Raw genomic sequence first — 11,146 nt, 5'->3', positions numbered from 1 at the left:
AACAACGATAATCATATCATACAGCGACTGGAATGATGTCAATGCTCTTCGGGTTAGTAAAATTTTTTTAAACGTCGCAGGTTTCTAAGTGGGCATCTTGTGGGGGGTGTATACCGATCGAGTGCCTATCTCACATTATGATATTTGGGGAGAGGAGAAAAAGAAAGAAAAAAACATCGAGTTCGTACAGTATTGTACTATTCTATTGTACTTTTACTGATTATTCCCTCAGCGAGCGCTCATTTGGGCTGGCCCTGCTCTCCTTCATCCCACGGTTCTTGGGAGTGGACCGTTGAATGGATTGGGAGAGGGATAACTGGCCGGCTGGCCAGCGGGTTGGAACTGGTGATGAATGGCGGTAGACTTTTTCTCTTTCCCTGACTGCGCGCCCCGTGCGCACCGTCATCTTGATCGTCGGGATAAACAAGAGAAGAGGAGGAGGAGGAGCATAGTGCCCGGTGGGGCGTGATAGTGGGGCTTATCATCCTCTTCATTATCTCTGGCTCTGGAGCCACCCATCGGTCAGTAGCATGAGAGGCTCGAATCGTGGGGGAATTGGGTCATTATGGGATATGAATTGGCCTCCCCTGATTTCCATTCTTCCCTTCTCGGCACTTTTATTTGATCACCTGTTTTATGCGTTCCTGACGTAGAGGTGGGTTGATGTGTGTGTGTGTGGTTGATAATCACATAATATCACTCGCAGGAGATTTGCTGTTTTCCGTATTATACCGACATCCGGTAGTTCACGGCGGAAGTGATGACACCGGATGGACAAATGGACGGATAGATTCTTCTCACAGGGGGGCGCTAAACGGCTGGGGGATGGTCCGGCTATCGATGGACTCGATGTAGCAGAACTCCTCCGAGCTCGCCATCAATGCACTTTCCTGGACACTTTCATGAACGAAACGTCAAACAGAGATGCACGAGGTATGGAAAAAATGAGGCAAGAAGAGCAAGAGCGACGATGGCATCATGGGTCCGGATTAGGAGCAAAATAAAGACTCGAAAGGGAATCTGGGGGCGCAAGATGGTCCCCGTATCAACATTTTTTGTATTGTCACAGGTAAGCATTTTTTGCCTACCTAGTCATGATCGAGGAGATAAGACTTTATGCATTCTAAAGGGATAGAGTATGAAGCTAAAAAGGGTAAAGCAGTGGAAAAAACAACAACACCGGAACCCGTAGAAACTTAAAATCCTCTAAAAAAGCCCACTCGCGGACAGGTGCACACGCGACCTTCTGCCTAAGGAACAAACATGACCATAGCGACCAAAATTAGGCAAACTATTATCCAGGAGGCGAGACTTAGAATCCGCTACCACCACCACCACCACTGCTACTGCTACTGCAGCCACCACCACCGCCACCACCACTGGAGCTGCTGCCGCTGCTGCTATGATAGCTGCTACTGTGATGGCCTCCAGAACAAGATATGGAAGGGGTGGTTTCTCCGAAATGGGAGCCCGGGGATAATGTGCTGTGGGATCTAATACCGGAACTATAGCTGGGGCTTGGTGCCGACAGGTACGTGGTGGATGGAGTTGGTTTGCTAGGAGGGGTAGTCGTCTTTCACGGTATTAGTGATACCCAGAGTTCCATGCCTAGCACTTGAACACAGATGTGGACTTACCTGGGGTTTCTCATTCTTGGTCACGGGCGTGTTGTCCATAGCAGCTGCTGCGGTGATGTGGCCGTCTAGCCTAATGTTTGGAGGCGGCTTATAAACCGGTACCGGAGTCGGGGGAGAGGTCGTTGAGGTCTGCAAGTCGTTTCACTCGTTAGAGAAGAAAAGCTAGACTTATACCAGGACTACTCCAAGGGAACTTACTGAAGCCGAGACCGGTTTCTCAGCTGCATTGGCTGTACTTTTCTTGAGTTTGCGCCTCCAGATCTTGGTGAATCCGAAACACATTGTTGGATCGTTGGTGTCTATACGAATGGGAGAGGAGGATAGCAGGTATGTTTATGATATTGAGGTGTTTTTTTTTTCAGAAGAGGTATCTTTCTCTGACGAGATGAAAGGCGAATAATGATGGGGGGAATTGGGAGATTGGGCTTGCCCTTTTAAAGTTGTATTGGAGCAGTTATTCCAGGCTCCCGGAGTCCGCCCTGAGATGTCTTTTCAAGAGCTCTTCTGGCTGCTGGTGAGAATGGCATGGTTATTTCCCCGACCTCTAGATACATGTCTCCTATGCGTCACAGGTACAGTTGCTACGCCTTCAGAAATACGGTTGTCGCACAAGGTAGTCCTCTCGACACTGGAGTGGCATTGGCACTCGAGAATTTTGTTGTGTCATCTGGTATCCTGACTCTTCTGGGGCGATTCGAGTGGTTTTCGTTACTGACGGTTAGGTCCGGTCTTTCCCTGTGGCTTTGGCGGATTGTACGAGCACAGGGTCTAAGGTTTTCGGGGCAGCGCGTGTGGCGAATGGGTACCGAGTTGAGTTAGGATAACAAGGCACACTGGTGTTGGGGAACTGGAATCGGTAAGTGACCAATTAAATGGAAGTGTTCACTCCGTGGTGTGACGATGAGTGTTTTGAACAACTCATTCGCCCCTGGGCAGTGCTAGGTTAACTAAGCTTAAGCTTTGAGGCTGAGTCATGTCACACCAGTTGATAGGCGAAACGTTGATTCTCGCCGTTTTCTAGAAGCAGTGACACGGTGCTCGGAGGGCGGTTTCAGCATACGATAGGAGGAGATCCAGGTCCAGTGAGCGTCTTCAGAGAGCACTCTGAGGGTTGACCAACATCACTTGGCATCACTTAGAATCACTCGGCGGACGTTATAGAAGGTAACTGGCTTAGGTTTTGGTGGGTTGAGTCTACCTATTTTTTTTTCTTTTTTTCTTTCTGCCCTGGAGAAGTGCACTAATCAGAGATCGAATTAAGTAATTACTAGAGAGCAAGCTAGTTCAAGGTATGTATCTTCAGCCCCTCGAGTTTCCACCAACGCCCAATCATGTTTAACCGCCACATCCACCACAACCACCACATCCTCCACAGCCGGCGTCTCCTCCACCACCTTCGGCTCCACCACCGTCAAGACCACTTCCTCCATGCTATTGTTATCATATCTTGTTAGCAAGTTTCGAGCGGTGTGTTGGGGAATTGGTAGTAAACATACGTTGGTGGACGACTTTTTGGGCTTCGCAGGCTTTGGCTTCTTGACTCTGGTAGACGGTTCATTCCCGGTAGAGCTTTTCTTGCCGAAACACATCGTGATGGCTGTTTGTTTGTTTGCAGGTTTTATGGAATTCTGGGGATGTAATAGCGCTAGGTGTAGTGTTTTTGTAGGGAGAAGGTGTCAAGAGCGGAACTCGAAGCAGTAGGATTTAGCTGGGTTGGCTATTAGAAGGTAGGAAAGGAAAGGGGGAGTTTCCATAAATTTAAGCAAGTTTGAGCGCCTGTCGTGCACGCGTCCAGGTACCTGCAAGTCCTCCTTTAGCCAGACAACTCGCGCGTGATCTCAAGCCTCTGAGTACAAAGGATGGCGGGTCGGGATGCATCATCACACAAAAAAAAAAAAGCCACTTGGAATTCGTCTTCTCACTCGCTTGTGGAACCTCACTCACTCACTTTGAGGCTCTGCTCCAAGAGGTATGTTTTCCTGGTAAGGCTTACTTTGTAGGTTAACTTATGATACCAGCTCAGCAACTTGTCTGCCTTTCAGCACCTAAATTCTCGTAGAACAGGCTCTGATGTGAAAACCTGAGCTATAAATATAGCACTATTCCCCCGCAATCGTCATGAACTAGAGTTCCGGACTAGTTAGAGTGCCACGAATTGTCCCTGCTTCCCCCCCCTCCCGGACAGGCCTAATTTTTTCTTGCTTTCAATTTTTCCTATCGATAAACGAGCTCATGTTGTGCTTCTAAAGGTTCTATGTAAACCTCCACCCCTGCAAACGGAGTGCAGTGGCTAAGCTATAGCCAAGAAGGTGGGGTAAATCGATCGACTGAATGGCGAATTCTCATTCATCGTCTTCGAGATTGTGCTATATTCCTTCCTCACCCCCTCCGCACCAAGTAGAGCTGGTTACGTCTCCAAGAAAGGCAAAAAGTGCAAATCTCGATAATCCTGTTATCGTTAGTATTTCGTTACACCCACGCACCTGGAGGATTTCGGTTGGAGGGTTCGCGGCGATGAGGAGAGTGAATATATCAGCCGTTTGTGGTGATGGTGGGGATCAAATACGAGGAGGTTTCTATCTACCATATCGTATCGTATTCATATATGATATCCATCTGCTGGACGTTTCTATATTTTCCGGGGCAGTCGCAAGGTGCATTGGATTTGTGCAACAGAATGGGGTGGGGAATGGAGAAATGTCGTTGTCGACTTGCGGTATCATGCGGGGTGATTTTAACTGTTACCTGGGGCTGAAAGACTGTCCTTTTGCTGCTGCTGTTGTGTCGTCTCACTTTATCCGCAGGGGGAAATTCTGGACGTCATAGCGTTACTCCTGACCATCCTGGCTTTTCACAATCAGGCTTGAAGTCTTACTCGCTCACTCGGCAGTACTAGTACTGTACTGTGCGAGTACAGTGCAAGAACCTGCAGGGTATGATAAAAGCCCTTTGGATCCACTATCGCTCATATTCCTCGGATCCCCCCGATCGGAGAGACAAAAAATCTCGAGAGGGAATGGTGTTGTCTGGATAGAGTAAGCTTGGGGAGGCTGAGCCTATCAATCAACCGGTAGCTTATTCGTTATTTTGTCAACATACTCTGCTAAACCAGTTTTGGTTTAGAGAGCGACTTCTGTTGAGATATCCGACAGTGGCTCTAAAGGGTTTTTTTTACGGTACTCTACGACGGTGTATTTGTTGTAGCCGTCTACCGGTATCTTTCCTCATCCCTTCATCCGCCTTGTGTAGTGATCCGGGGGGGGGGTTATGATATTTATCCAGGTATCATCTGGGCAAAGCTTAGGTAGCAAAGAAAGCAGCAGAGAATACTACAAGACAGGAACCGAGAAACACCGACTACTTTTGAATCTCGAATAGTTGGAACGGCACTATAGTTTAGAATTTCCTTCCTCTGGAGGGGGTGTGACAAATTGTCTAGTCGTATAAAAGGTAAAAAATGAAATAATACAAGGCGATAACCAGAGGACAACTTGAACGCCATAGCGCACGGTTCAATCACTTGAACCCTTTTACAGGCACCGGTAATTGGACGAGCAAAAGACCATGCAGTCCCGAACAGTTTACCTGTACCAGCACTCGCACTGTGCTGTACTGTACTAGTACTGCCTAGCGGTAATGTGACACAGGGCCGAGTATTGGCTTGGCCTGGCTTGGGACGCCGGGGCGGAAGCGATCCGGCAGACTCCAAGGCTTACCAACAATACAATAGCCTAAGAGTACTGTATTCGGCGCCCGGCGGATGGAGAGGGGTGGCATGCTGTACCGCTATGATACGACGTCGACAGCACACCACGCTGTTGCCGCAGACATTGATGGCCGGTTCCGCTTCTATCTCGCTTCGCTTGTAGTCGGGCAAACTACAAAGGCAAGTGTAACGCAACACAGATTTTTCACATTGTTATCTGTGCTCGTAATGTCGTGACATTTGTGAATACGAGCAGATTTGCAGTAGAGTGGATTGAAGAATATCAGTGTGCGTTCCAGAAATTAACCAATTAGAGAGGAATATCTTGTATATTGGTTAGTAAATAAATATATAGGAAGTTTATAATAATAGTGGTAAAGGACACTTATGCTTTTATTCATTCATTCAAAGTATAATAATATTATGATACAAAAGAATTGCTAATAATATTATTATTTAAACAGAGCAGTTATGTGTAGGTAAAAATAGTGCTAGAAAGTTATGTACACCAGAGACTATTGCTGCTCTACTGATATATGTAAACAGATTAAATCAGGCTCTTACTGAGGTGAAAAAGACTTACTCTATTAGAACATAAGTAGAGAGTACAAAGCATTTACTGAATGACTAATGTACAAGTTGTAGGATTTGAGGTTGGTAAATATATTTATTTCTATTTATAAACCTTTTTTGTATATAATTAACTAGATGAATAAATTAAAAATCAATTTAGAGATTTATTGACTCAGATGAATTGTTTTCAAAGTATGATACCTCTGTTATAAAGATACTATTTAAGCTGCTATACTTAATATGTTGAATTACAACAATTTCCTATTCCATAATCCATATGACTCATAGGTGTGAAGTAGTTATATGCTATATATGTATAATATTTACTATAGATAGATATTTTCTTAGCATAAGGTAGGTTTTATATAACCTATTATGTGTATATATAGATAAGTAAGAGAGATAATATTCCATTTATTTAATGTATTCTAAGACTAGCTAAGGTATACAGGTCAGATTAGTATATACTATATAGATATAAAACCTCCTCTCCTTCACAGATCCTGGCAGCCAAATGAAAAACTATTAAACTAGAAAGGCAAATACCAGCAAATAGGTGCCTGATTCTTAAATCCCATGACTTGATTATGGAAGAATTTTGCTGAGAGTCACTAATATTCAACAAGCAGTTAGTATAAAGAACACTTCTGAGTAGTAACCATATAGTAATCACAGTCAGAAAATCATACTCCAGTCATCAAAACTAAGAAAATTATCTAAAACTGACAGGTGACACTCTGTAAATATATACTGAAGAAAAAACCCAAATAAAAAAAAACCTTATAAACTTCAGAATATAAGTCTAAAACCATATAGCCTAGATGACTGGGTCAATAAAATCTCAGAAATTTATTAACAGCTGATATGTAGTATGAAATGAATAAATGTATTAATAGATATATAGTCCAGTAGTGGAAGTAAGGGGTGACCAGGAAGTAAGGAGAAAACTCCTTCCAAGGCAAAGAAGTAAGTACAATGTAGTACACAGAGGCAAAGTCTATCTGTTATGAGGAGCAGGGATGAAAGTGTTAGGAATGCCGGATCCGATACCTAGGAACCAGCCTAGATAGGGTAACCTTACTTGGAATCGGAATCTCTGGTCTCCAACACCCCTCTCTAGTCCCCTTGTAGGGTCTGCAGGTCATCAAACATATCAATCTCAGTTGCATCCTGTGACTATATTACCACAGAATTGAAGGTACAAGAATAACACTATATATATCACTGCCATCTCTCTGACTGGATCTTGTTGGTGGAATATATGTGAAGGGACATTTGACTAGGTCTGAGAAGTGGAATAGAGTAAATCTGTCAACTACTCAGAGAGTTACTAGACTTTAAAGAAATCACATCTTTGGCATGGGCCGGAGGTAACAGGATGTTTTTGTACTAAAATATGGCATCAAATGGTAAAGGATCTCAATGAGAAACCAATATATTTGTACCAATACTATGATAATCACAAGAGTCTAGAACTCCAAGGAATACTACCACAGAAGCCAATGGACTTCATGGAGTGTTACAACTGGGTCCAGGAATGTGCTATAGTTGCAGGAATAATTCTCAATACTAGAACAGCACTTGAAATCCTGTTACCCAGAGCAATCAAAGGTTGCAGACCGTGGAATTATCTGTCAACCTAGTAGAATAGCTTCTTGCAAATTAGTAGAAAGTCCTCCAGAAGATATCTGTAAGTTGGATATGGAGGTATAGAAGTTTAAAGTCAGGTGACCTAGGTAGGTTGCAATTTACTACTACCTTTACAGATACAACCCGCAGATGAAACTGATTATTTTATCAATGATGGAGACAATTGGGGCCAACTCAGTTTGACTTGAGAACTAGGCTATAAGTCTAAAGACTCTGATAATCAGATAATTACTATTGGGAACAGTATAGTTCCTAGTTAACTATATCATAATTACTAAAGATGAGGTGGTAATTTTCAGGGTCTCCAGGTGTTTGCACATTTGAAAAATACCTGACATAGGGAGTTATAATTAGAGAAGTACATTGTTGTATAATAGATAGATGTGGTCCGCGAACACTCAGATGTAGAAAATAAATATCGAAGTGCCTTCTAAGCTTTTAGACATTATCAAGCAATGGAGAAAAGACGTTAACAATATAATATTGTCTTTACAATTTTATTCTACTTCACCAACTCTACTTTGGTCTTAGTAGTCATAAATGAAATGAGTAAAATCTGAGCCTTCCTAAACAATCTCCGTCTACAGAAACAAATCTTCGTTGGCCTAGACAACTCTGAAATCTATCAGGTTGTCTCCACCTAACAGTATGTTATTAGATTTCCTTGTTACCAAGGCTCTCAACCTATCTACCTACCTCCTCCTGCTGCACAATGCTGCTAGGACATCAAGTGTCCTACTGTATATTCTACACAAATAGAAATCTCTGAAAACCTGGACTTCATACTCCACCTAAGAGAAAAACAAGAAGCTTACAAATGAGGAAAGGAGATGGCACAACCTCCTAGGCAAAAATCTCTGAGAAAACCGATGGATACCTTAGGAGATGATCACTCCACAAGTTTCAGTCATTCATCTTTCCCTCCAGCTCTCTGGAAACCTTTTAGAGGACCTGCAGGTAAATCTTCTAGTATTCCTGTGTACTCAAGAGCCCCCTTACCCGTTTCAAGATCAACTACAACATGTTTAAATACCCATGCAGCAGATCTCGCAAGACTTGCTGCTAGTGTAGGAATAGTCATAGGTTAAATATGGCAGGACATTTTGACCAGTATTGATGCCAACATTGCCTTTGAAACCCTGTCAGCCAACTTATAGGCCAACGTATAAGAACTGATAGAAGTCCAGCAATGAATGCAGGAAGGACAAGATATACATGACAGTGACATTACTATTATATTACGTTAGTGTGTCATGGTAGATACAAATGTTCAAGTGATCAAAGAAAAAATTGACAGGGAAATCGGTGCTAAACTGGCAGTACAAGATATATGACAGGAGTATTACAAGGGGGTAATCACCTAACTGCAGCAAGAAGCTCTTGAACAGGACCTAACCATAGAATTAGCATTTCAAGAGTTTAGAGAATAACAGACCCAATATAATCAAGCTTTATGGAACTTGATATTAAACCTGGCTACCTGACAAGAATGAGAGGTAGACTCCTACCATGACTTTACCAGTACTATTTAAAGGGACTAAACCTAGGCATCAGATGCCTTGTTTCTAGTGCTTAGCAAAATTAAAGTACTCGAAGGTATACATGCAAGTGGCTGATATGTTATGATGGAGTCATTCTTAGAAGAATGAGAAGATGCTACAGAAAGAGAGGAATCTGAGAAGGCCCCTGCCTGAAATAAGAGGAAATAAAGAGAAGAAGAACCCCCAACTCTAATAATACCAGGTGGTGATCTGGATAATGGGAGTGACGATGGGGATGATGACAGAAATGGAGGTAAATGTGGGGAAAAACAATCCAGATTTGGATAGAGGTTAACTCTAGACCAAAGTGCAGCAGCTGATATATTTGCAGAAGTATTAACACAAATTGTTAAGTAACTGGCACACACTCTCCGATTTTATGAAGTAAAGATCAGTCATTGCATCTACCATTGGTTAATCCAACATGTAGATTACTTTGAATGCAATTCTAGGATTTGGGATGATGATCGGGAACGTATCATCTCTGCACTGGGAAGGACCAAAGAGGATCAGTTCAGCCTGATAGCAGTATGGTATTGACGTGCAATAGATGGCCTCTGGGGAGAAGAACAAGACCTGCACCGATATGCATAGACTTATTTTGAATATGAATTCACCAGTCAGTACACCCTTCTCGAAGAAGGATTAAAAAGCATATGAGACATGGAATCAGTCGAGTATAAAAACAATATTCAGCCCTTTGTAGAAAAAATGCACAACCTGAATCATCTTGTTCGACTAACAGGACCAACCTGGTGTATGGCAGTAGACAGGAAGTTGTCCTCCAAGATTAAATGATGACTTTTTCTGAATAAATATGTTACTGACACAGAATGGGAAAAGACAGTCCGGGAAGCAGCAAGGGATAAGGAGGAATAGCAGGAATAGGACTACCTAGCCTGAGATAAGTCAAAATCTGTGAAAAAACTTTTGGACAAAAAACCTGCAGACAAGAATCAATCAAAAATAAAAAGGAAGAAGGCCTTTATCAAGGGAGATAGTTCTTCCACAAAGTGAAAACAGGAACCGGAGCCCGAGAAACCAGAGAAGAGATCTACTGGAACAATGAAGTTAACACATACCATCTTCAAAAAAGTCTATGAAGGAAACCCCAGGTCAACTATTGACAAGAGAAAGCGGGCAGGCAATTTCACTTGTTGTAGAAAGGGAAACTACAAGCACGAAACCTGCTAAGGACAAATTCACATGTCTAGAATAAGTATAGAGGACTATTCAATCAAGATACCAAGGCACAGAATGGTGGTGGTAGTGCACCGCTCTAGAAAGATTTCTACAACTCAAGTCCTAAGGAGCAATAAGTATGAGGAACTAGGTGAAGAAGGAAGAATGACATAGGTCAATTCAGTGGTACTAACAATGACAGTGTTTGGGGAGTCTAGAAGAGACATACTCTCTAGAAATTGAAATTAATGGCAAAAAGGGGATGTGGAAGTGAAGGAATTAACCTTACAATTATGACCTGAGTGGGAGTACACACGTCCTTCTTGCTGCAAAGTCAAGAAGATCAATAAAGAGCAATGTACACATTGACAGTGCCTCTATGCCTCTCAAGAAAGTATTGCAAACTTGTCTCTAATGACCTAATACATGTCCATTAGGGTAGTCAGGTATGTGATCTAGAAACTGAAAGGTCTCTAATAAGGACTAAAGCCTAGACAGAAAACAGTAAGCACTAAGGGTAGTGAACAGAGAGCGACAGTTGGGCTAAGATAAAGGATCAAGAGGAAAGGTGAAGTACATCTTCTATCTATGCGAGAAATAGATACACGAGCTCTAGACCTTACCTTTAGTTACTACTTCTTAGTTACCACGCTGGTACCGAATGGAGCTTGATAAAGTGAGGACACTGTTTAGGTTTAAGCGAAAGTGGAGAATAAGCCCGGGAAGGTTATCAGAAAGACAGCCGACCAGCTCTATGCAACTGGCTTTTATTTCGATGTTATCTAGACAATGGCAGCAACCCCTTATATTGGTTCCTCAGGAAGTGAAAGTGGAAGGTATGGAAACTCCATGGCAGG

At 42.8% G+C, this 11,146-nt stretch overlaps 1 protein-coding gene; it reads right to left on the bottom strand.

Annotated features, from left to right (window-relative positions):
* Positions 1-1,100: 1,100 nt before the first annotated feature.
* On the bottom strand, positions 1,101-2,029 carry GSTUM_00004375001 (uncharacterized protein). XM_002835589.2 has 3 exons: positions 1,836-2,029; positions 1,638-1,766; positions 1,101-1,573 (listed from the first exon to the last, which is right to left on the bottom strand). The coding sequence occupies exons 1-3, from the start codon at positions 1,917-1,919 to the stop codon at positions 1,313-1,315; spliced, it is 474 nt and encodes a 157-aa protein (XP_002835635.1). The 5' UTR covers positions 1,920-2,029; the 3' UTR covers positions 1,101-1,312.
* Positions 2,030-11,146: the final 9,117 nt, after the last annotated feature.

The sequence above is a fragment of the Tuber melanosporum genome (genome assembly GCF_000151645.1).
Source record: "Tuber melanosporum whole genome shotgun sequence assembly, scaffold_11, strain Mel28".
Lineage (NCBI taxonomy): Eukaryota > Fungi > Ascomycota > Pezizomycetes > Pezizales > Tuberaceae > Tuber > Tuber melanosporum.
The sequence above is the reverse complement of the archived record's forward strand: the minus strand, read 5'-3'. Positions and strand labels throughout refer to the sequence as shown.

Bases quoted from the DNA above. Each gene is read 5' to 3' on its own strand.
- GSTUM_00004375001 (XM_002835589.2), bottom strand. From the start codon at position 1,919: ATGTGTTTCGGATTCACCAAGATCTGGAGGCGCAAACTCAAGAAAAGT. The intron at 1,767-1,835 runs GTAAGTTCCCTT...AACGACTTGCAG, and splicing joins AGAAACCGGTCTCGGCTTCA to ACCTCAACGACCTCTCCCCC. The intron at 1,574-1,637 runs GTAAGTCCACAT...ATACCGTGAAAG, and splicing joins CCAAGAATGAGAAACCCCAG to ACGACTACCCCTCCTAGCAA.